This window comes from Perca fluviatilis, chromosome 4 (genome assembly GCF_010015445.1).
Source record: "Perca fluviatilis chromosome 4, GENO_Pfluv_1.0, whole genome shotgun sequence".
Lineage (NCBI taxonomy): Eukaryota > Metazoa > Chordata > Actinopteri > Perciformes > Percidae > Perca > Perca fluviatilis.
Window position 1 is genome coordinate 39,028,627 of NC_053115.1, and position 25,923 is coordinate 39,054,549.

At 39.3% G+C, this 25,923-nt stretch overlaps 1 protein-coding gene across 1 annotated transcript in view; it reads right to left on the minus strand.

Moving 5' to 3' along the window:
• Positions 1–25,923, minus strand: part of LOC120557117 — an 89,926-nt gene that overhangs the window by 16,069 nt on the left and 47,934 nt on the right. Inside the window, exons 3-4 of the mRNA XM_039797150.1 lie at positions 4,237–4,578; positions 793–816 (exon numbers count right to left, since the gene is read on the minus strand). Coding sequence (XP_039653084.1) covers positions 793–816; positions 4,237–4,578 — 366 coding nt within the window. The remainder of the gene's footprint in view (positions 1–792; positions 817–4,236; positions 4,579–25,923) is intronic.

Sequence of the window (25,923 nt, forward strand, 5' to 3'; positions counted from 1 at the left end):
CATTTATCAACAAACGGGGGCATGTTTTAAATAACAAAAGTCCACAGATTAAATTTACCTGGTTTAAGTTCAAGCGGGAGTAAAAATAACACAAATAAAAGTCGAGTGTGTCCCTAGTTTAGCTGTAGCGCCGCTCGACAAACTTTCAAAATAATAATAATAATAATCTCTACACCCTGAACCAAGGCTTACAGGTACAAATCAATGATGGACTCTGGATTAAGTCTTGTAACTTCATTGTATAATAGTTGTTATAGCTGATATGTTTTGTAAAAAATAAAATATAACACTAGCTAATGTCTGGCTGAGTATTTCAATCCCATGCTACTTTATACTTTTTACTTCATTAGACAGATATAATTACTTTGATCTTACATACGTATAAAACATATAAAATATAATACTTATTTGCTTTTTTGCTACTTTTACTTGAAGGGATGTATTGCTGCTTTTCAACCTGCTTTGTATCATAACAATGTTGGTAGTATGTGTGAATTAATTATTGTAAAACTTTCTTCCATGGGACAAAGCCTTTATCAATGTCAACTTATCATTAAAGGTACACTGACCGATATACTGGATTGATTTGGCTAGAGGTAACTTTAATAAAGTATTGGTTATCGCCCAGAAGTGACAAATGGACATTAAATATAATTCATAGTTGTTATAAAATTGGAAAATAAAACTCTTATAAATCTTATAAAACTAAAAATGTCTTTTCTTATCGGTGATGAGTCACATCACACACATGTTGATGTAGAGATCAGTAAATTCATCAAAATCAGGACTCACCTGAGGTTGGCTCTGCTCCGTCACCTAAAAGAGAAAACTAAATATGTTAAAGTGCTTATTAAATATCATTCATCAACTTGGTAGAGAGGCAACACTGAGAAAACACCTGAAATTTGTTTCCTGTTTATTGAACAGAATTTGTCCTCTGATATGTTATACCCGTTTTATCTTTTTACAAAAACTTCTGTCATCACAAGCTGCAGCAAAACTTACAAGAAATAAGTTTTAATGGTAAATTTAAATATGAAATACATTACGTTGCGTTTTGTTTTGTTTGTGTTTCTAGATGCTGTATGCAGGAATGTTTTAGTCTGAGAATAATGTGTATTTATGGAGTTGAGAGGGAAATATGCTGCTTAACAGTCAGAACTTATGGAATGCCATTTTATTCAATATTAAATAAATAAATCAATATACATATGAAATACATCCTGAAATTAAAAAAATTTGGTAATATATAAATTAAATGCTGAATTTCTACATTTTTGGCAAGATTTTTTGACACAACACTGGTGGAGAGTTATGGTGGTTCAGAATCAGATGGGGATCAGCAGTTTTAGCTAGCAGTCCGACCCAGTCCCCGGGGGGGTCGAGACCTACTTTGACCTACAGCATGATGGCACTAGCTAGTCAGCCTGGGAACCAGACCAATCTGCAGAGCTCATGTGTTATTTCCTCTGGCAGAAGGTGATATGCTGGTGATGCCAGGCTAGCTAGTTGCTTTTAGTCTGAGGCTGTGAAATAGCCACGCCCCTTCATCTGGAAATCACAAGTGGTTATCACAAATGTCACATATGAAATAAATTAAAGTATTTATTTATTAAACTATATTGACTCATTAATATATTTGCATTTACATTTATTCATGTATTAATTGCCTCATTTATTTATTTAAGGATGTTTTTCCTAGGCATATTTTTTTTCAATAAAATGTTTATTGGCTTTTGTTTGAACATCAAAAAAAAAATATATATATATAACAATAATATAAACAAATAGACAAAAACAATAATAATAATAATAATAATAATAATATAAAAAATAAATAAAAACATTACAGGACATCCAGAACAAAACTAAACCATAAAATAAGTAAATTATACATTTGGATATCACAGTTCACAGCCATACATTGTGTAGTTTAATTAGCTATTTCAGTCATCCGATGTTGTCTGATCAATTTGGTTACAGTAGTGCAAAAAGGGAGTCCAAATTTTGTAAAAGTCTTTTAGTTTCCCTTTAACAACATAAGTCAGTTTTTCCAAGGCAAGGTTGCTGGTCATTTCTTTAAACCACTGACTAGGAGTGGGTCCTTGGGTCTCTTTCCATTTTAAAGCAATAGCACGCTTGGCCTGAAGCAAACTAAAATCAATTAGTTTGCGCTTTCTTGCATTCACCTCAAGATTTACTGGGTATAAGTGAAACAAACACAATTTAGGTACAAGAGGGACATTTTCTTCAACCAATTTACCAATCATAAAAATAATCTCCTTCCAAAATCCTTGAATCTCATTACACTCCCAAATACAATGATAAAGGGTACCAATTCCTTGTTTGCATTTTAAACAGTTATCTGGAATATTTGGATTAAATTTATGTAGTTTGACTGGGGTAATGTAGGTCCGCATAAGCCATTTATATTGCAGCAATTTACACCTAGTATTGATGCTGTGATTTTGGGCAAATAAACAAGATTCCATCCAATCCATTCTTTTTTAGAAATGTCTTCCTGAAGATCATTCTTCCATGCTGTTAAATAGGACAACGAACTCTCTTTTGATCCCTCTAAAAGTATATTATAAAAGAATGACAGATTGCCTTTATCCTTTAAATGTTTTAAAGTGTGATTTTCTATAATTGACAAAGGGGGTTCTAAATAGTTTTTTATTTTAGAGTGTATAAAACTTCTTATTTGTAAATATTTAAAAAAATGTTTCTGAGGGATATCATATTTTCTCATCAGTTGCTGGAAAGACAACATACCTTCCTCGTATAAATCTTTTACTTGACTTATTCCCTTATACATCCAGTTTTTAAATCCCTCATCACTTCTCCCCGGCACAAAATTTGTATTACCCCAAATAGGTGACAAACCTGACAATGTAATTTCTTCATCTAAAAATGTATGGGCTTCATACCATACAGAAATTGTATTCCTAAGGAAAGGATTATGCGTAGCTTTTTTGAGCATTTTTATTGAAGATGAGTAAAGATACATCTGTAATGGAATTGTTATTCCGTTTTTTCTATCCACGCTGGAGTGTCTGTATCTATGAAGTAGTACATAGCAGAACAAAGTTGAGCTGCCCAATAGTAAAGTTTTATATTTGGTACTTTAAGCCCTCCCCGTTCGTATGGTAGATAGAGTAAGGACAGACGTAATCGAGGACGTTTGTTGTTCCATATAAATCTTGTGAATGTTTTCTTGAGTATAGCAAAGAAGTTAGCTGGAAGAGGAAGTGGAATTGATTGGAAAAGGTATACAAATTTTGGTAGAATTGACATTTTTAAAATATTTATACGTCCTATAGTAGAAATTGGCAATGCATTCCATCTCTCAAGTGAGTCTATAACTTTCTTTATTAATGGGTCATAATTAATTGAAATAATTTCTTTTATATTTGGGGTTATCTTAATTCCTAAATATGTAAAACCTGCAGGCGAGCTGGCGAATTGCCTGAAGGTCAGACAGATTCTCCTTTCATCCCCATTCAATAATAGCAAGGCACTTTTATTATTATTAACTTTGTAACCTGAAAACTCTCCAAATACAGTTAATATATTATTGAGTGCTTGAATAGAAGGGTCTAGATTTGTAATAAACACCACAATATCATCTGCAAACAAGGATAAGTGATGTTCCCTCTCACCTATTGTTATGCCTTTGATTTCAGGACTACTCCGGATTGCCATTGCAAGAGGTTCTACTGCAAATAAAAATAACAGAGGGGACAATGGACATCCATGTCGTGTACCTCTACTTAAATGAAAGGGTTTTGATATTTGGTTATTTGTTATTATTTCTGCCAGTGGATCATTATAAAGTAGCCTAATCCATTTAATATACCCATCACCCAGGCCAAATCTCTTAAGCACCTCATTTCCTAGGCATATTTATTCATTTATTTAATATTGAATAAAATGGCAATACATAATAATTGGGCCTTCAAATGTAATATTATTATTGTAATAACATTTAGGAATATTAGCTAACCTTCAGTGATATATGGAAGTTAATGTAGCTGGACTCTCTGGGGTAGCAGGACAGAACAGAGAAACTATATAGACATTAGATGATAATAAATATGTACATCTTTATTTAAATATTAAGAACATTTTTTTTATAGGCAGATTTAGCACTTTGGGACATTTTGTCAGAATAATTAAATTGTATTATTCTATTCATTGAGCGAACATCTTTAACTGTTTAATGAAGGTACTCACCAACAACAAGATCAATGTAGAATATTTGAGGTGGCTGAAGATGTGGGAAATAACAAATGTAGACTCCACTGTCAGATATCGTTGTATTTCTGATGATTATGGAGGAGTTGCCGTGTTTCAGTTCATCTTGAAAGTGAGAGACTCGACCTTTGAACTCTTCACTCTGACCATCTAGACCGTTGTTGAAATGAATGCCTCCATCATACAGGAACACCTCCTTCAGACCTTCATCTTTCTGAGCAGCTTTCCTCCAGTCAAACAGTTTAGACTCAATGTTCTCCTTGGTGCTGAGAGTGCAGGGTAACATTACATCACTGCCTTCTACCACGATCAATGGTGGCCCTGAAAGATAAAATCATATATTAATCAGTAAGTTTACATGCAGAGTAATTAAGTTTAGACAGACATATGGAGATTTGTTGTTATAACATCATTTTAACTAATGATAAAAACAATTTTCTGGAGAAGAATGTAAAGTACAACCTATTTAACAGTCAGTACTACTGTCAGTAAACTGCAGGCAGATTCACACATCTGACGGAAAATCTGTAAATCACACTATGATGCCATTTTGTGTTCTCTTCAATCATACAGCACCTGTGATTGGTTGAATCAGCCTACATGAGTTAGTAAGCTGCCCATTTAAACATTTTATACAGACCACAAGCCAGATGCTAGTGAATGTGTGAAGTGGTGATTATTAGGGAACATTACTAAACTCCTGGTTTCAGACTCAGACAGAAAAGGAGGAATCCTGACCAGAGTTAGAAACCAGAATGTGGAAAGTTTAACTGTTGTTTCCATCTTCATTTTAACTTTGAGTCTAAAACCTAATGCTGTGTTTTCAGTTAGTTCTTCTTTTAATGAACCAACACTCTGCTGCAGTGAATGAAGTGTAAAGAACAAGTTTGTCATCTGGGACCCTCACTGCAGAGCAAAGAGTCCTAATAACAAGTTTATATGCCTCCATGGTAACATATTATTATCAGGAATCATCACTGTAGATATTTAGTTATTATGGTCCCAGCTCTTAGTTTGAGTTAATCTCTAGTGAAAACACAATAATAAAATCATCAATAACTAAAATCATACCTACATCTTTAAGTGTCATTATTCTGTTTGTGATTCATGTGACTCAGCTGAAATACTGCAGTTTGCAACAACAATTAATAAATAACTCTCAAATCACTTAAATAATTGGAGCAGTGAACAGTGTTTTCTGTTGGAGATGGTAAGTCCCTTTGGGGTGGACTTTGGGCTTTTTCACTTTGTAAACCTATAACGTGCACCAAAAAGATACACTACTGGTCAAAGGTTTTAGAACTATTGAAATTTTAGCAGTTCAAGTCCAATGAATAGCTTGAAATGGTACAAAGGTAAGTGGTGAAATGCCTGAGGTTAACAAAAAGTAAGGTCACCCAAAACTGAAAAATAATTTACATTTCAGTATTTTACAAAAAGGCCTTTTTCAGGGAACAAGAAATGGGTAAACAATGTAAAGCTGTTCTGCAGCAATGAAGGTTGATCAAGCTTTGAAAGTTGGTGCTACCAATTCCCACAGGTGTTCCAACTTGTCTGAGTTACTTACAACCCCCTCTGGTTGTATATAAGTATTGTTGGAACACACTGTGGTACCATACCCTCGTGAGCATTATTTGAACAGTATTGTACTGCAGAAAGTGGTGTTTTGCTATAAAAATGGCGGGAAAAAGGCAATTAACAATGGAAGAGAGACAGACCGTCATAACACTTAAGAATGTTGGTCTTTCCTACAGAGAAATTGCGCAGGATTTTTGTACGCCGTCAAGTAGGCAAAAGGATGGTTCCTCAGTGTGTGACATCAACTGTCAAACATGGAGGAGGAAGCATGATGGTCTGGGGCTGTTTTGCTGGATCCAGGGTCGGTGATTTGTACAGAGTGAAAGGCACCCTGAACCAGAACGGCTACCACAACATTTTGCAGCACCATGCAGTACCCTCTGGTATGTGCCTAGTTGGTCAGGGGTTCATCCTACAGAAAGATAATGACCCAAAACATAAGTCCAAGCTATGCCAGAACTACATTAGCAAAAAAGAACAAGATGGTAAGCTTAAAATCATGGAGGGCCAGCACAGACTTAAACCCCATTGAGCTGGTTTGGGATGAACTGGGCAGAAAAGTGAAAGAAAATCAACCTACAAGTGCCACACATTTATGGGAACATCTGCAAGTTGGGAAGAACTTTCTGAAGAACATTTGATTTCCATTTGTGGTGAAAGATTTCTGTCAACAGAATGGGCAATAAAGAAGTTTCAAACAGAGACAAGTTGTTCCGTGATAATTTGTTTAAATTTATTATTGCTTCCAAGCAAGGAGATCGAGTTACACAGCACACGTATCAGAGTACAGTGGAAGAGATCTCAAAGTAGCACAAAAAGACAAGAGTATATTTATATTTTGCAGAGGAAAAGCATCTTGTTTGCTAAGGATAAAACCAGGAAATATCTTGCTATAGCAGGATAACAAAACAATAAGAAATCAGGACACATCTGGGCGCACGCGTCTGGGAGTCACTTCTCTTATGCAGTAATTTTTCATTGATGTCCGCGACATAAGCTTTTCTGTCTAGACTTAAAAATCCCCTTATAGTCAACTCAACATGACCTTTCTGTCTGAACTAAAACATCCCATTACACATTGTAGAAAGAATGCCACGAGTGTGTTCAGCTGTTATATCTGCCAAAGGGGGCTACTTTGATGAGTCAAAAATTTAGAATACATTTTGGTTCATTAATTGATTCCATGATTTCTTTTTTAACTTAAATTGTTCATTTGTTCTATTCTTTCATTACAGTACAATAAGACATTGAACTGCATGAATTTCAATAAAAACCTGGAAAAATTGGGGTGTTCTAAAACTTTTGACCAGTAGTGTGTATATATATAATAAAAACTATTACAATAAAGGAATATAGTATTACAAAATACAAACATAAAATTTAATAAAATTCAATTTATAAATTGGGGTCAGTTTATAACTGCATTCAGAGGAAGCATCTCTCTGCTGGTGAGTGGTGTCATGGCGCCCTCTGGTGGACACCAGCAAGAACTACAAGCAGAGCGCCAGAAAACAAACACACACATTAAAACATGTTTACAGTTTTTATCATTTTAATTTAAATGTTTTTATCTCATACACTGACGACACTTTTTAAATAAAATTCATTTAATTGTATGTTTTTATTTTGTCACCCGATATCACTTTTATTTTGATAATTTTTATTTTATATAAATATATTATTTAAATGAATTATTTAAAATACTTTTTTCAATAATAATGATTAAAACAAAACAAAAATTTAAATAAATATAAATGTATTAATATGTGGGCTCAGTGTTTAAGATAAAATAATTCAGATTAAAATAATAAAAACTGTAAACATGTTTTAAAGGTGCAATATGTGATACTGACAGCTAGTGTTTAAAAAAGTTACTGCAGTACAAATTCAAAATACTGGAGAGAGTCGTCCCCCCCCCTCCTGATACACAACAACCTCACCGTCCTCTCCACACGCCAGTCAGGCACACTTCCTCGGCTTAGAATTACAATACGAAACGCTAAAAATACCACTACCTTGCCGACTGAACACACTTCATTGGCTTCGAATTACGGCCACAATCGCTAAACACACTGCAAACTCACAGTCCTCTCTTCCCGATTTACAGCCCCCCTCTTGTGGCTTAAAATAACTCACCGTTGTCGGCTCCGGCTGCTGAACTACTTTGTAAACAGCCGTGGGCTACTTGCCTCGTCCTCCGGTAACATTAGCAGTTAGCAGGGTTAGCATGGTTAGCCAGGACCAGAGCCATAGAGATATTAAGAGTTGCGACACTCGTTGATCTCGCTAGCGGGGTGGTCACGTGGTTCATGTAAGCCTATATAGTTCCAAACACACGGAGTGCTGTTATGTTCCCCTATGGGACTGACAGCAGCGATTGCGATATTGAATGGTAAATATGAATAAAAACACATACCCATGTACTTGTTTGATTGTTATTGCATATTTGTAAATGTCAGTTTTACATTTGGAATGGGGTGACAACTGAAAGCTATAGATACGTTTTTAAGTTTTGGAGGGAAAGCTTCACGTCCGTGTTAGCATGTTAGCACTGCACAGCATGTAAATCTGGAGCCAGGAGTTTTGGGGGTTAGTGTTTGAGATGCTGAGTGTTTAATAAAACAAATCCTCTCCACATCAGGCTGAGGTTTGTGGAACAAAAAACAAGTGGGATCAAGTATGAATAAGAGCAACAAAGTAGAGCCAGGAATATGGGGAATAGTATATGTGATTAATTAATAAAAAAATATCCTCCACATATATCAGGCTGAGGTTAAGGATTCAATCATAGTGCATCAGGGTAAACAGCCGTGATAAGGGGTACCTTGGCAGCAAGAGTCAGACTAAGAAGGCAATTTCAACAGCAGACTTCCTCACATAAGGTCATAACATCTAGTCCACTGCCAGTCCACTGCCAAACACCTTACTGGTTGCCATGGATGTATTTGGCCTCTCCATCCCCGGCACACTGTCCGCAGCCTCCAGTCTCCTCTTATTTCAGCAGCCAGCAGCCACCACCAGCAGCCGTCGCCAGCACCAGTAGGGCTGCTGGAATATGGAAAGAAATATGATCATAATTATTTCGGTCAATATTGAAATCACGATAATTTAACACGATTACTTGTTGACTTCTGGAAAGATGTTGCAATTATTGAACTTAAAAAAACAGTGGAAAACATTAAATAAATCAAAGTCAACAGTAAAAAAAAAAAACACAACTGTGAAATTTGCCTTAATACTTTTTCATATTTAAAATTATGTCATTGTCATATGTCACTTACTGATATTTTGTGTGTGGAATAACTTGTATTCATACATGTAATCCAACAGCCCTTTCAAGGGTATAATTAAACAAACGCAACCTTATTTCTACACACAGTACTCAGCTGACTAGCTAACACCGTCAGGTTCAGTAGATAAAACCTAAATAAAACCCGTCCTTAATCAACCTTAATGATCCTAGTAATCCAACATCAATAACTAACTAAATAAAAGTTGTCAGAGATTCACTACTGAACTTCGTAATTGTTGGTGTAACGATACCTTCACAGCTGGCGAAGTCAAGCTAACAAACGAGCTAACAAACTAGCAGGCAATAGGTCGGCTACCAAGATAAAAAATATATAATCACGCTGTGCACACATACAAATAAAGATCAGTATATACATCATAAAGGGCCTCTGATAAAATATAGACACTTGACAATTCAAAAGAGGTAGCTATTTAATCAACTTACCTCAGAAGTTACTCGACGGCCAGCAATGGAAATGAATGATGTCCGATGCTTCAAATGATTGTTTGGAAATATATGCAAGGCTGCATACCCCGGAAGTAGGCGGGAAAAAGCGTACAACGGAGTCCAATGGGAGTGTCGCCACTCTGTCTTTCTCTATCACTCTGGCTACGGCCAAAAGTTCTTATGTGGCTCAGTAATATTCAACTTGTAGTTTTATCATTTTAAAGTTGTAGTAATTCTGATTGAAACAGCAAATGCTTAAGAGATCTTCCAAAAGGATTTTATGCTGAAGGATGAATTCAAATAAATCATGACCATGTCTATTGTCTTACAATAGAATTATGCTCAAACATTTTCCAAAAAAAAAAAATAGATTCTTTTGTTGTTTAATTCGCTAGAAGAAATAATTGTTGTGTTGAGAGACCTGAAACTGTATCTCTATATGAGTGTTATTAAATATGAATCTCTATATATTCTTTAAAGCTTTTTATAAATGAGTCAAACGTATATTTAGCTTCAAGAGACTCCTGCTGCATAAATCCAAACTGTATCTCTCTGTTCCCATTGAGCCCCAATAACTGCAGAGCTGACCCCCCCACCAAGAAACACTCAGCTTACGTCTGAAATCACACATTCCGCAACACATACAGTACAGGCCAAAAGTTTGGACACACCTTCTCATTCAAATGCGTTTCCTTTTTATTTTTATGACTATTTACATTGTAGATTCTCACTGAAGGCCTCAAAACTATGAATGAACACATGTGGAATTATGTACTTAAAGGTACAATATGTAATATTGTGTGTAATACTGGCAGCTAGTGGTTAAAAAAGTTACTGCACTACCAATTCAAAATACTGGAGAGTCGTCTCCCCCGCCCCCTCCTGCCCAGACTCGAAGTTCACGTTGGTTGCCAGGCTGAGACCGCAGCCAGGCCAGTTGACAGTCTTGCCTGGGCCCGGGACGAGATAAGCTTAGATGGGCCCCCCGCGCCCAGATCTCTCCTTTTTCCTTGCTCTTCCTCTCCCCTGCTCTTCCTCTCCTGTTCCTCTCCTCCTGTTCATCTCCTGTACCTCTCCTCTGCTCTTCCTCTCCTGGTCCTCTCCTCTCCTCTTCCTCTCCTGCTCCTCTCCTATGCTCTTCCTCTCCTATGCTCTTCCTCTCCTCTGATCTTCCTCTAATCTGATCTTCCTCTCCTCTCCTCACATCTCTCACTGAAATTAATGTGATCAGTCTCTGATCCATCCTGCTCAGACTCTCCGACAGGGCAGCGGGCCCCTCCCGCATCTAACTCTCTCTCTCTCTCTCTCTCTCTCACCAGTAGCCTGACTCTGTCCCTCCGTTGCGGGGCAGTGGGCCCCTCCCGCATCACTCTCTCTGTCACCTGACAGCAGCTGGATCTCTCTCCTCTCTGTCTCATCCTCTCTGACGGAGCTACCAAACTCAACTCTTTCTGTAAAAGAGAACGTGTTGTCTCAGGCTTTTATACAAGCTAATGGACGTTAACATGAGAGCTGGCCTGTTAGCTTACGTTACATGGCTCGTAAACGTTGGCTGCGCTGTTTCTTACCTTGCTCTACGTTGACAGTTCCAGCTTCACCGTCACCACCTTTTTTAAAAAATATTTGTTTAGAAAATCTCTAAGGCCTCTATTTTCTTCTTCTCTTTTCCTTCCTTTTCTGAGCACCGGACTTGTGCTGACCGGACATTTTGAGCATACTGAACTTCAAATCTACTGAAAACAACATCAACTTTTGATAAGTGGCCAAACCATTTTTGTGTTGGGGGTGGGGGGGTTCTTGACCACTATTTCAAGGACAATTAGGAAGAAAACAAATAAAAAGCAGCATCCACAACAATGTTACTAGACGCTTTTCTCACATAGCCAGACATTACTCCACAGCACAGTGGAGTAGCTAACGTTAGATGCTGGCTATATTGACAGTCATAAAAGCCCGTGCTCACGCGGAGCTCTGTAACCAACTGACAGACACACTTTTTCGGCTTAAAATTACAGTATGAACCGCTAAAAACACAACAACCTCACTGTCCGCTCCACACGCCAGTCAGGCACACTTCCTCGGCTTAGAATTACAATACGAAACGCTAAAAATACCACTACCTTGCCGACGGAACACACTTCATTGGCTTAGAATTACGGCAAAAATCGCTAAACAAACTCACAGTCCTCTCTTTCCGATTTACAGCCCCCCTCTCGTGGCTTAAAATAACTCACCGTTGTCGGCTCCAGCCGCTGACGAGGCTACACGCTGTAAACAGCCATGGCCCGTTTCCCTGGTCCTCCGGTAACGTTAGCAGTTAGCAGGGTTAGCATGGCGGCGTTAGCCAGGACCAGTCGGGATCACTTTACTGGCTATGTCTCAATTGTTTTTGCGAGTAACCAACTCGGTTACTCTAGCTATATAATTCAATGTGAGTACACAAATGTTGAAATGACAAAAAATGCCCGTCCCTAGTAGCTGTGATAAATTAGCCTGAAGCTAATGCTTACCTGTTCAGAAGAAAATAAGCCAACTCTGCATCCTTTTGGGATCTAAGCTGTCTCCATCTTTCAAATACATCTCCAATATTTACCAGGGGGTTGTTACGTCTCTGGTCACGCAACTGTTAGAAACATGCTGTTTTCTTTTTTTATGTCATGTAGAATCTATCTCCGTTGATCCTGTTTGTTTGTTTGCTGCTTTCATGGCTGTACTACCGTTACAGCTGTAGCGTGCTGGGTTTACGTTTTTACAGATATATCTGGCAACCCGGCCTGGATGTCAAACTGGGCCGTTGATAACAACACACAGATCAAAACATAAACATAAATTCCGTCACGGAATGTACATTTCTAAAAGAAAAAATACTGAAATTAGCATTGTTGTCTGAAAAGATAGTATTTCAGTTTAACATGTTTCCTTAATATCCGATGAGGCATTGGTGTCATTTTTGGATTTATTACAGTACAAATATTACATATTTAATATGTAAATAACTGAAAACATGTCTTATATTTTAGATTCTTCAAAGTAGTCACCCTTTGCTTTTTTTATTAATAAGGGAAAACATTCCACTTATTAACCCTGCAAAGCACACCTGTGAAGTGAAAACCATTTCAGGTGACTACCTCATGAAGCTCATTGAGAGAACACCAAGGGTTTGCAGAGTTATCAAAAAAAGAAAAGGGTGGCTACTTTGAGGAATCTAAAATATAAGACATGTTTTCAGTTATTTCACAGTACATAAGTACATAATTCCATATGTGTTCGTTCATTGTTTTGATGCCTTCGGTGAGAATCTACGATGTAAATAGTCATGAAAATAAAGAAACACATTGAATGAGAAGGTGTGTCCAAACTTTTGGCCTGTACTGTACTCAACATCTAAACTATCGTTCAACATACTTTTGTCTAAATAAACAGTAGTGTGTATCTTTTCTGACGCACTAAGCTGTAATTTTCAACGTAGTAACCATGGTAACCTCTGCTGACCTCCGCTCTAGCGGCATCACCAGATAAGGCTTAAATAACTAAAAAGGTAAATAACTAGACCAACAGTCATTTAAATAAGTAGAAATATAATTTGAGCATTATTGATTGGTTTCTGTTAGTTTGTTTGGGAATATTGTCGTTACTACTGCATGGCATTGTGGGATACATATGCAGGCATAGTGTCCAGTGTTTGCATCATACTGTAATATTTCACCAGAAATAGTATGCAGTTCACGTACTATTGGTTTTTAATACTAAGATCATCAAGATGTCGGACATACTAAAACATCTCCCATACTGTTTTAGCCTACACATGTTAGTGTGGAACTTCAGACCAGCCATAATGATTTTAATGTTGATGTTACTGAGCTGTAGTCAGAGCTGAAAGAAGTACTCTGATTCTTTATTGGAGAAAGTATCAAAACCACCAAGTAAAAGTCCTGCATTCAAAATTACTACTTCAGTAAAAGTAGAGAAGTATCAGTAAAAAGTATTTAAAGAAGCAAAAGAACAAACAAGTATTATATTTTATAAGCTGATCATATGTTTTGTATGTAAGATCAAAGTAACAAATTATTAAATCTGTCTGATAAATGTAGTGCAATAAAAAAAACTCCTCTGAAATGTACTGAGGTACAAATATAAAGTAGCATATCAGAATCAGAAAAAGCTTTATTGCCAAGTACCATTTTTACACATACAAGGAATTTGTTTTGGTGTTGTAGGAGCATGTCACAGTCTCTAAACAGAACAAACAATATAAGTATAAATATATATATGAGATAAAAAATTTAAAGAAAAAAGATTAACATAAAAAGAGCAGAACGGCAGATTAAGTACAGTGGCATGTAGAGCCAGAGGTGGGGTGTGGAGAGAGTCAGGGTGGGTTCCGGGCCTCGTTAATAAGGCTAATGGCAGAGGGGGGGTTTGTGGCGTGTGGTTTTGGTCCTGATGGACCTCAGCCTCCTCTATCTATCTATCTATCTATCTATCTATCTATCTATCTATCTATTTTATTCTATCTATCTATCTATCTATCATGTGTATATGTAATATTTTCTTTTAATAAAGCTAATCAGCTGTAACAACATCTGTCATAAAAACAAGAGTTAACCCAGAGTCAATCATTGACTTGTACCGGTGAGTCTCGGCTCAGGGTTTAGAGTAGGGGTGCACCGATCCGATATTTGGATCGGGTATCGGCCCCGATATTGACAAAATAGATCCAGTTTTTTTTTTTTTTCACTCCGTCGCAGCACTCGGACCTCTGTTAACTGCGTACCCTTCTCACTCATGGTAGTAACTTCATAACAACAATTAATAACCCAAAACTAACTCTCTTTAAAGGGATAAAACATCAAAGCATATAACAATTTGAGACTTAAACAGTTTCTAACACTAATAATTTTACATTTACAAATGTAGCTACACCGCCGAATGGCATGCTGGGTAACATTACAGCTGCTAGACTAGCTAGCCAGGTAGCATAACAGTCTGTTAAGCTGGGAGAGGCTCCGGTCGCTACTGCACATTCAAGAACCGAGAAGTAAGTTAGCTAGAGGATGAAGAAAGACCGGAGATACACCAGAACGACGTATGCTCAAGAGAAGAGCAGTGTGTTGTTCGTGTATTCATTCGATTTGAGTTTATTTTACTACTTTGCAGTTTGTACAATACAAATAGTTTAGCTTCTGTAACTGTTTCATGGATTCTCCTTCATATAAAGTTATTGTATAATGTCGTGGAGCCAAACCCTTTAGTAATAAAAGCTTTTAGTAAACATGATGACATCAACATGTTTTTGAGATATTCTATGTACTCCTGACAGTAGAATAAGCCATTATAAACCTATATAAAGGTGGCCCATTACTGATGGCCCATTATTATATATTTAAATTTATTTTAAGAAGTTTGATTACATTATATTTTCGATTTGAATGCACAGTTGTTTTTTAAATAACAAATAAATAAGAATTCAATACATTACATCTATGTTATTTTGTCTTAGTTAGGAAAGTAATGTTTAGTTAGTAAGGTCTGGTGCCTTTACTCTCTTCCATATGGTGGAAGGAAGGTATAAGGTGGAAGGTATACAGTTTATTATTAATTCAGCGACGGTATCGGATCGGTATCGGGTATCGACAGATACACAAAGCCCTGGCATCGGTATCGGGACTGAAAAAGTCGGATCGGTGCATCCCTAGTTTAGAGAACACAGACATCAGATATAAACATCACCCTCCTCCTCCTCTTCACTACTGAGACTAAAACCAGAACCAACTCTCATCTGTGTATCCGAGCAGGAGGAAACTGTCCAGAAGATCAGAGCTAACATCTCTGTTTCTGGTCACATTCATCCTACGGCTGGTTTTATCTGCAAAGAGTTTTAGATTTCAGGTTTCAGGAGAATGCACCTTCAGTTGTTCTCTTTGTGTAGACTGAGATGTTCAATCTGCTGTATATGATCTGTGTTACATTAACTTTCTATCTTCTGTTTCAGGGTCTCCCAATGGATAGATTGTTGCTGCAGTTCTGACTTCTGTTATTGTTCTTCTAGCTGCACTTTAACAGTTCAGCATGGAGTCACAAACTTACAGTATGGGATAATATACATTTGGTCGTCAGTATCATTTGAAAATTGCCTATCATACGGTCTTATATCATGTCCTCTACACAGATCAGTGTGAAGGCATTGGTTTCCCTTCAATACTTATAATCAAAACTGGCCTAACAACCCAAAGGCCAAGGTTTTTGCTCCAGATTTGTGTGGTGACTTATGATGTTGGGGGCCTGGGGGGTCTCCCCCAGACAATTTTGAGCATAAAAAACTTGATTTATGCATTCTGTTGAATTTTGATGCACCTATTTCTACCTTTTTCTGAATCAATGTATGCCGGAAATATCTTCATGTAACGGGAAACCTATATTACAATCCAAATATATAAAAACATAAAGGAATATATTGAAGTATTTTTCTCATGCATTCTGTATTGCTTTCAACTATTTATTCTCCTGTAGATCGACTTTTCTAATTATATCTATCTATATCTATCAGATTCGACAGCGAGTATTAAATAAGCTACTTACTTTACTGAGTGTATGCTAGCAATGGGCCAGGTCGAATAAAAACAGTTTTAGATGGGATTACAAATTAGACTATAAAACATAAAGTTCTGAAGGTGCTAATGTTCATATCAACTGCAGAAAAAACATTAGCTTTAATAAAATGTAAAACTTACAGCAGCTGTAGTTAGAAAAATGGCGAATGTCTGCTCGCTGATTTGCACCCTTTGAGTGTGACCACGGTATTCTCTGGGAGCGCACGCCATTCAACTTCAGAGACACACGAGTCGACCCACAATACGCAAACTAAACGAGTAAAAGGGTGACAAAGCAACGTATAAATTACAAAACAGTGCTTGCAATAGTTTACCTTCGCTTCCATTCCCAATCTTTCTCAAACACACACACACGTGTGACCACCATGTTGACATTTGGACGGTTACCGTTACTCTCTTCATTAAAGAAAAGCGTATCTTCGACGATAGCTAGCTAGTTCTGTATTAAAAGTGTGGCAGACTTTACAAATACTCGACAGCCAGTGTTAAATATAGGCAACTTTACCAAGTTTATGCCAGCAATCGGCCAGTTTGTTATAAAAAATAAACTTTGTGAAATTGTTTGTCATATTAACTGCAAAACATCAACTTGAATCGTTTATCGGGGAGCGCGCGCCCAAAGAATACCACGGTAGCGCGGGTTGACCCACAATTTGCGAAATAAACTGGTTAAAAGGTGACAAAGCAGCGTTATTAAGTCCACCATTGCTTTCATTCCAATTCTCTCTCAAATACGCGCACACAGGACAGCACTGCGGTGCTTTGTTGTACTAGCTATCGTTGCTAACATTACAGTCGGAGTGTTACTTTAACGGTAACGTTACTTAGCTAGCTTACTTTACTAAATGCTAGCAATCGGCCACTTCGACAAAACACTATTTAAAATTGGATTAGAAAGCTACAGACACAATGTATTCATGAAAATGCAAACAAAGTAAAACTTAAAAGTATTTATGCTTATATCTACCAAAAAACATCAACTTTAATCGAGTTAAACTTATCAGATAGAAAAATGGCGACCGAAAGATGGCTACCGAATGCAGCCACAGACTTGACCGAGATGTCGTGGACGGCGCTCCTTGGCCAGAAATGAGGGGGTGTGGTCTATTCAACACTCCTCCCAACGACCAAAATCCACACCTACACTTTGAGCAAAAAACTCTTGGGCTGTTATAATTTATACTGTTTATTGATCCCCAGCGGGGAAATTACAATTTACACTCTGTTTGTTAGAAATCACTACACACAGGCCTGAAATACACACAGACATGCTCAGGACCTATTCATGCACAAATGGAAAGATGTCAGAGTAAGTGGGCTGCCAGTGCTGGACCAGCGCCCTGAGCGGTTGGCAGTGCCCAGGAGGTGAAGTGGCAGCTCTCCAGCTACCAATCCACATTCTGTACTTTGGTCCGTACTGGGACTTGAACCAGCGACCCTCCGGTTCCCAACCCAAATCCTTACGGACTGAGCTACTGCCACCCAAGTTTTGATAAATTAAGTGTTAAAATAACACTGTACCCTGTTGATTTACACTTACATTGGAAAAATAACACCCGCAGTTTTGCTGTGTGGACTACAGCTGCATCTTAAAGTTTATCTGTTTAAGTCCCCGCCTCCCATAAAGCCCAGTCTGCTCTGATTGGCTTGCGAGAAAAATATTCTTTGTGAATGCCATCTCAATGCTCTTATTTGTGCTCTACGAGCAAGGATAGAGGATGAAGGAGAGATCTCTGAGGAGCTATGAGCGAGGACGCAGAGCGCAGCCTTCCCGGAAGCCGTGCATCTTAAAGCCGTTACTAACTCGGCCCATACAGCTGACAAATTCATGTGACGCTTCAGAGGACAACGCCAGAAAAGAGAAGGCATAGAGTTTAATTACAGTGTTTGGAGTGGAAGGTAGATAGTAGCTTAATAAACACGGGATTGTTCTGGAAAGCACTTTTAGATTCGGGCAGCAAGACTCTCTGCTCTGAGACGCTCCCAGTGTGGTATGGCGCGGAGCGGAGGACGGAACAAAACCGCGGCACAGTAGGAACGGACGCACCCACTCGAAAATCAGGGTGAAGCGTGAGAAAAGGAAGCAAGAGAAGTAAACATGGATGCAAATAAATGACGAATAGGAAGGGGAGCCAAATCGGAATTGTTGAAACTGACTGTGTTTTTCCACAGTTTGTGCACAGCACTAAAAAAAACTTTTAAAATTAAATTCAGTGACAATTGTGGTTTCCTTTAGCTGAGAATCATAAAGAAAAGATCCGGAAGTATTAATTGATTTGATCTAACTGATCATATGAGAACATAAACAGTAATTCTTCACCAGCTGCCTGTGAGCAGTGGCGGATCTAGAAAATTTTACATGGGGGGGCAAAGGGGTAGCGAGAGATCTTGGTAGGGTAGCAGGGGAAGACGGTACATGGAAACCCCCATACGTAAACTGCTATGTCCTACTACGCCCCGCAACGCCCTGCTATGCCCTAAACTGCTACGCCCTAAACTGCTACAACTATTATTTCTAGTCATAGTTCCATTATCTTTTTTGTTACTATAATTACCATTATTTTGAATCATAATTCTCTGTAACTGTATATCTGTATCCATCTGTATCTAACCAGCGACCACCAAGACCCTGGATCTGTCTGATGTTTCTGCCCAAAAGGAAGTTTTTCCTCGCCACTGTTGCACCAAATGCTTGCTCTTTGGAGAATTGTTGGGTCTTTGTAACTTAAAGAGTGTGGTCTAGACCTACTCTATCTTTAAAGTGTCTTGAGAAGAGTGAACTTTTGTTGTATATGTAAATATTTACATATCTAACCCTATAACATATACAACAGAATGGAAATAGCCAAAAACTGAAAACACGTCATGTCACAACATGTTATGTTAATGTACTGCAATTTATATGGAAGGAGAATATAAACCAACCATATGGTCCAGGGGTAACTGCAGCCTCCTCTTCCTCTCTGTCATCTTCATCTGCCTCCTCCTGATCACTCTCTGCCTCTGTCCCTCTTTCTGAACCTGCAGCCTCCTCTTCATCCCTCACAGTCAATTCTTCCTTTCCCTCTTCTCTTTCACTCATTTCTGCATCTCCTTCTGTGGTCTTCTCCTGCTCTGACCTGCCTGGTCTCTCCAGTTCCCTGCCTTCTCCTTCTTCACTTCCCTCCTTCTCTTCCTCCTGTGCACATCTCCGAATTTTCTTGGCTGGCAATATCCCCACTTTTAGGCTTCAGCTAATATCTCCAGCTACTCTGGCCTGCAAAAGTCAAGATGTGAAAAGCTTTTGTTATTCTTGTATAACATTAGACTGTATGGCCCTGTAGCTAATAAGTAGCCTAAAAAAGACAAGATGTATTACATGCACACATCAGTTATGTTTAGACTAGCCTTCTTCATCCCGTTGTATTTGTGGTTTTCCCAGTTTGACAGTAAAGGATGTTGCCTGGTTTAATTTGTGCAGCGTTATTGTCGTGATATGTGAGAGGAAGTAGATTTTATAGTAGCCTACTCCTTAACTAATCATATACAAATGATCGGTCTCAGCAAGCACTGTGTAGTGTGTTGTAACGTAACGCCACCGAAACGGCGACCCTCTGTAAACGTTATGAATTCAAACATTCCAGTTTGTAATATTTTGTATTATGCTATTCTTGTCTTTACTGAAATCAAACTAATCAAACAGCAGAATGCGCTTACAAATCACGAGGGAGCGATTTGACTTTTGGCTAACGTAATAGACTTTAGCATACATTATAATTATTATGAAGCTGCGGCGAGGAGCTGTGGTCTTAGGGTCTTAGGTGCCTCAAGGGGCGGTAACCCACGAACACCGTGGTGGACACCGGTGGTCAGGGAAGCCGTCCGACTGAAGAAGGAGTCTTTCCGGGATATGTTATCCCAGAGGACTCCGGAGGCAGTTGCAGGGTACCGAAGGGCCCGAAGGGCTGCAGCCTCTGCCGTGAAAGAGGCAAAGCAGCGGGTGTGGGAGAAGGTTGGAGAAGACATGGAGAAGGACTTTCGGTCGGCACCAAAGTGCTTCTGGAAAACTGTTCGCCACCTCAGGAGGGGGAAGCGGGGAACCATCCAAGCTGTGTACAGTAAGGATGGGACACTGTTGACCTCAACTGAGGAGGTAATAGGGCGGTGGAAGGAGCATTTTGAGGAACTCCTGAATCCGACTAATACGCCCTCTATGTTAGAGGCAGAGCTGGAGGATGACGGGGGATTGTCGTTGATTTCCCGGGCGGAAGTCACTGATGTAGTCAAACAACTCCACAGTGGCAAAGCCCCGGGGATTGATGAGATCCGTCCAGAAATGCTCAAGGCTCTGGGTGTGGAGGGGCTGTCCTGGTTGACACGTCTCTTCAACATTGCGTGGAAGTCTGGAACAGTGCCAAAGGAGTGGCAGACTGGGGTGGTGGTTCCCCTTTTAAAAAGGGGACCAGAGGGTGTGTGCCAATTAACGGGGTATCACACTTCTCAGCCTCCCTGGTAAAGTCTACTCCAAGGTGCTGGAAAGGAGGGTTCGGCCGATAGTCGAACCTCAGGTTGATGAGGAACAATGCGGATTCCGTCCTGGTCGTGGAACAACGGACCAGCTCTTCACTCTCGCAAGGATCCTGGAGGGGGCCTGGGAGTATGCCCAACCGGTCTACATGTGTTTTGTGGATTTGGAGAAGGCGTATGACCGGGTCCCCCGGGAGATACTGTGGGAGGTGCTGCGGGAGTATGGGGTGAGGGGGTCTCTACTCAGGGCCATCCAATCTCTGTACGACCAAAGTGAGAGCTGTGTCCGGGTTCTCGGCAGTAAGTCGGACTCGTTTCAGGTGAGGGTTGACCTCCGCCAGGGCTGCGCTTTGTCACCAATCCTGTTTGTAATATTTATGGACAGGATATCGAGGCGTAGTCGGGGTGGGGAGGGTGCTGTGTTCGGTGGGCTGGGGATCTCATCGCTGCTTTTGCGCAGATGATGTGGTCCTGATGGCATCATCGGCCTGCGACCTTCAGCACTCACTGGATCGGTTCGCAGCCGAGTGTGAAGCGGTTGGGATGAGGATCAGCACCTCTAAATCGGAGGCCATGGTTCTCAGCAGGAAACCGATGGAGTGCCTACTCCAGGTAGGGAATGAGTCCTTACCCCAAGTGAAGGAGTTCAAGTACCTTGGGGTTTTGTTCGCGAGTGAGGGGACAATGGAGCGGGAGATTGGTCGGAGAATCGGCGCAGCGGGTGCGGTATTACATTCCATCTATCGCACCGTTGTGACGAAAAGAGAGCTGAGCCAGAAGGCAAAGCTCTCGATCTACCGGTCAGTTTTCGTTCCTACCCTCACCTATGGTCATGAAGGCTGGGTCATGACCGAAAGAACGAGATCCAGGGTACAAGCGGCCGAAATGGGTTTCCTCAGGAGGGTGGCTGGCGTCTCCCTTAGAGATAGGGTGAGAAGCTCAGTCATCCGTGAGGAGCTCGGAGTAGAGCCGCTGCTCCTTTGCGTCGAAAGGAGCCAGTTGAGGTGGTTCGGGCATCTGGTAAGGATGCCCCCTGGGCGCCTCCCTAGGGAGGTGTTCCAGGCACGTCCAGCTGGGAGGAGGCCTCGGGGAAGACCCAGGACTAGGTGGAGGGATTATATCTCCAACCTGGCCTGGGAACGCCTCGGGATCCCTCAGTCAGAGCTGGTTAATGTTGCTCGGGAAAGGGAAGTTTGGGGTCCCCTGCTGGAGCTGGTCCCCCCGCGACCCGACACCGGATAAGCGGACGAAGATGGATGGATGGATGGATAATTATTACAAATTTAACTTTACATGAAACGTGTGTTTTAACTTCACCTGGGGAAGCTGACTTCACTTTCAGAGGCTCGAGGAGGGGGGGGCAGCTCGGTCGCTCCAGTCTTTGCCGGGATGCAGGGCCAGCACACCGCAGCAGACTCGCTGTGTGCAAGCCAGAATGTGCGAACGCCGTTCTGCACGTTTGATGCAGGGACGTAGCTAAGTATTTGAGGGGCAGGGGGCTAAGATTACATCTACAATTATTATTTATTATGAATTAATATACATTAATTGTTTGTTTCAATGTTTTAAGAAGCCTGTGCACATAGTTTGTTTTTACAAGCAAAGTTTTTTGAACACCAAAGGTAGGGGGGCAGCTGTGGGGGCAAGGCCCTACAGTGGGGGGTCAGCTGCCCCCCCTTGCCCCCCTGTAGATTCACCCCTGCCTGTGAGTTTTAGAATTCAAGATTCTGTTAATAACGTTTTTATTACTTCATGGTCAAACAAAGCTACAGTAACACTTTCTATTAAGCCTGTCTCTATAATGCATTATAAATGCTAATAATGCTATAGAAGTATAGTTATAAGCACTTATTAATAATCATAATGCTTTATAACTATAATTATAACACAAAGCATTTCTATAATGACATGGATTTACATGTTACAGGTCATAACAGAAATTGAGTACTGCAATTTGAAACAATTTCTTTGGTAAAGAAGAAAAGAATGATGGATATTTAACTAATGTAATGTACTCAAATTATAGATCATACCTGAAACCATTTCTACTTCCCTTTGAAGTGAGCTTGTCCCTCAGTATCATTATTTTTGCAAGGATCATAATGTATTTCTCATGGTTGTAATACATTTTAGCCTCATATTTAAAATCAATTTGGTGTAACTGAGTGACAGAACATTTAAAAAAAGCCTATGTATGTGTTACTTTGTTTATCTGACCTGGTGGAGAGACATCAGCCACTCAGAGAGATACGCTTGTCAAGTCCCGCCTCTTGCTTTATTTGATTGATAATTTAATTCAATTCAATTTTATTTATAGTATTAATTCATAACAAGAGTTATATCTCAAGACACTTTACTCATACAGTAGGTCTAGACCACACTATAATTTACAAAGACCCAACAATTCCAGTAATTCCCCCAAGAGCAAGCATTCATTGCGACAGTGTCAAGGAAAAACTCCCTTTTAGGGAGAAACCGGGGACAGACCCAGGCTCGTGGTAGGCAGTGTCTGACGGTGCTGGTTGGGGGTGTGATGAACAGTGGCAATAATAGTCATAATAAAGATAATGGAACTATGACTAGAAATAGTAGTTATATTAGTTCATAGCATAGCAGGACATAGGACGTGGCAGGGCACTGCATTGCACTGTATTATATGTCTCATGACTTAATACATTATAATCATTTTATAATACATAATAATCACTGCTATAAGGCATTATAATGTGATTATAAGTCAATTATATTATTATTATAAGTCATTTAAATCTATGCAAGAAAAACAGAAAACTTTCTAAAATGTATTTATATGTTTAACAGGTCATATCAGAAATTGAGTACTGCAATTTGAAACAAGTTTTTGGTAAAGAACAACTGAATGATTGACATTTAACTAATGCAGGCCAGCTGACAGTCTTGCCTGGGCCCGGGACGAGATAAGCTTAGATGGGCCCCCCGCGCCCAGATCTCTCCTTTTTCCTTGCTCTTCCTCTCCCCTGCTCTTCCTCTCCTCCTCTTCCTCTCCTGCTCCTCTCCTATGCTCTTCCTCTCCTATGCTCTTCCTCTCCTCTGATCTTCCTCTAATCTGATCTTCCTCTCCTCTCCTCACATCTCTCACTGAAATTAATGTGATCAGTCTCTGATCCATCCTGCTCAGACTCTCCGACAGGGCAGCGGGCCCCTCCCGCATCTCTCTCTCTCTCTCTCTCTCTCTCTCTCTCTCTCTCTCTCTCTCACCGGTAGCCTGACTCTGTCCCTCCGTTGCGGGGCAGCGGGCCCCTCCCGCATCACTCTCTCTGTCACCTGACAGCAGCTGGATCTCTCTCCTCTCTGTCTCATCCTCTCTGACGGAGCTACCAAACTCAACTCTTTCTGTAAAAGAGAACGTGTTGTCTCAGGCTTTTATACAAGCTAATGGACGTTAACATGAGAGCTGGCCTGTTAGCTTACGTTACATGGCTCGTAAACGTTGGCTGCGCTGTTTCTTACCTTGCTCTACGTTGACAGTTCCAGCTTCACCGTCACCACCTTTTTTTAAAAATATTTGTTTAGAAAATCTCTAAGGCCTCTATTTTCTTCTTCTCTTTTCCTTCCTTTTCTGAGCACCGGACTTGTGCTGACCGGACATTTTGAGCATACTGAACTTCAAATCTACTGAAAACAACATCAACTTTTGATAAGGGGCCAAACCATTTTTGTGTTGGGGGTGGGGGGGTTCTTGACCACTATTTCAAGGACAATTAGGAAGAAAACAAATAAAAAGCTTTTATGTAACTCAAATATTTACATATTTTTTTCCACAAATAGGCCTATTTAAAAAAATGTTTTTCAATTATTCCATAATTTAATGAGGGCCCAGTTCTGGGCCCCCAGTTCTGCCCCCCCCCCCCCTACTGTGGGCCCGGGACAACAGACCCGTTTGTCTCCCCTATCGGCGGGCGTGAACTAATGTAATGTACTCAATTTACTCAAATTATAGATCATACCTGAAACCATTTCTACTTCCCTTTGAGTGTAGCTTGGTCCGCTAGATCTTATTTTGCAGGATCATTAAATTTTGCAGGATAACTCATGGTTGTATTATATCATTGTTTTAGCCTCATATTTAAAATCTATTTGGTGTAACTGAGTGACAGAACATTTTTAAATAGCCTATGTATGTTTTACTTTGTTTATCTGAACTGGTTGAGAGACATCAGCCACTCAGAGAGATACGCTGGTCAAGTCCCGTCTCTTGCTTTCTAGCTTAATTTTCAAAGAGAAACATGTTAAACTAATATTCTACTTTGGGGAATGTGATTATTTATGTAACAATGTATTTCGTACTCTCACAAGAGAGTGGACATTACAAAAAAAAAAAATAAAAAAAAAAAAAAACATCCTTCCTAATTTTGGATTGAGGAAAAGTGTAATGCTGTTGTCATAATCAGTTGTTTAATTAGTGTTATAAGGTAGTGGTGAAATGTCCATCATTTAGTTGTTCTTTAACAAAAAGTTGTTTCAAATTGGGGTACTCAATTTCTGTTATGACCTGACTTAAACAAATACATATTTTTTTATTTTACAAAATTGCATAGAGTTCAATCACATTATGTCTTATAGCAGTGATTATTGTGCATTATAAAATGATTATAATGTATTAAGTTATGAGACATATAATACACTATGATCCTGGAAAGTCTGAGTATTATAATACTTGACCTTATAAGTCATTATAAAAATGCTAGTGTGTTATGATTATAGTTATAAAGCATGATGATTATTCATAAATGCTTATAACTATACTTATAGGGCATTATAAGCAGATTATAACACATAACTGTGTTTATAAAGCATTATAGAGACAGGCGTCATAGAAAGTTACCAAAGCTACAGTATAACGTCCTCAACAACAGTCCAGTGGGCAGTTTTTTTATTTTTATTTAATTAATGATGATCATCATTGTGTTGTGTTTTGGGATTGTCTCTTCTTCTCTGCAGGAAGAAAATATACAGTATATAAGTTATATTTAATAAAACCCAAACCCTGTTGTAAATACCAACATCTGAGAAGATAAAACTGTCTAAAGATGAGATTCATATAAATAATCTGTCTTATTGTCTTTGCATTATGAATATGTTGATACAAAACATTATTTAATCTTACCTTTAACTGTTTTAGTATGGGGTAAAGCTTGGCTCCAATCATAGCTAGAGTGGCGCCAATAAAACCAATTACCAAAATACCACCGA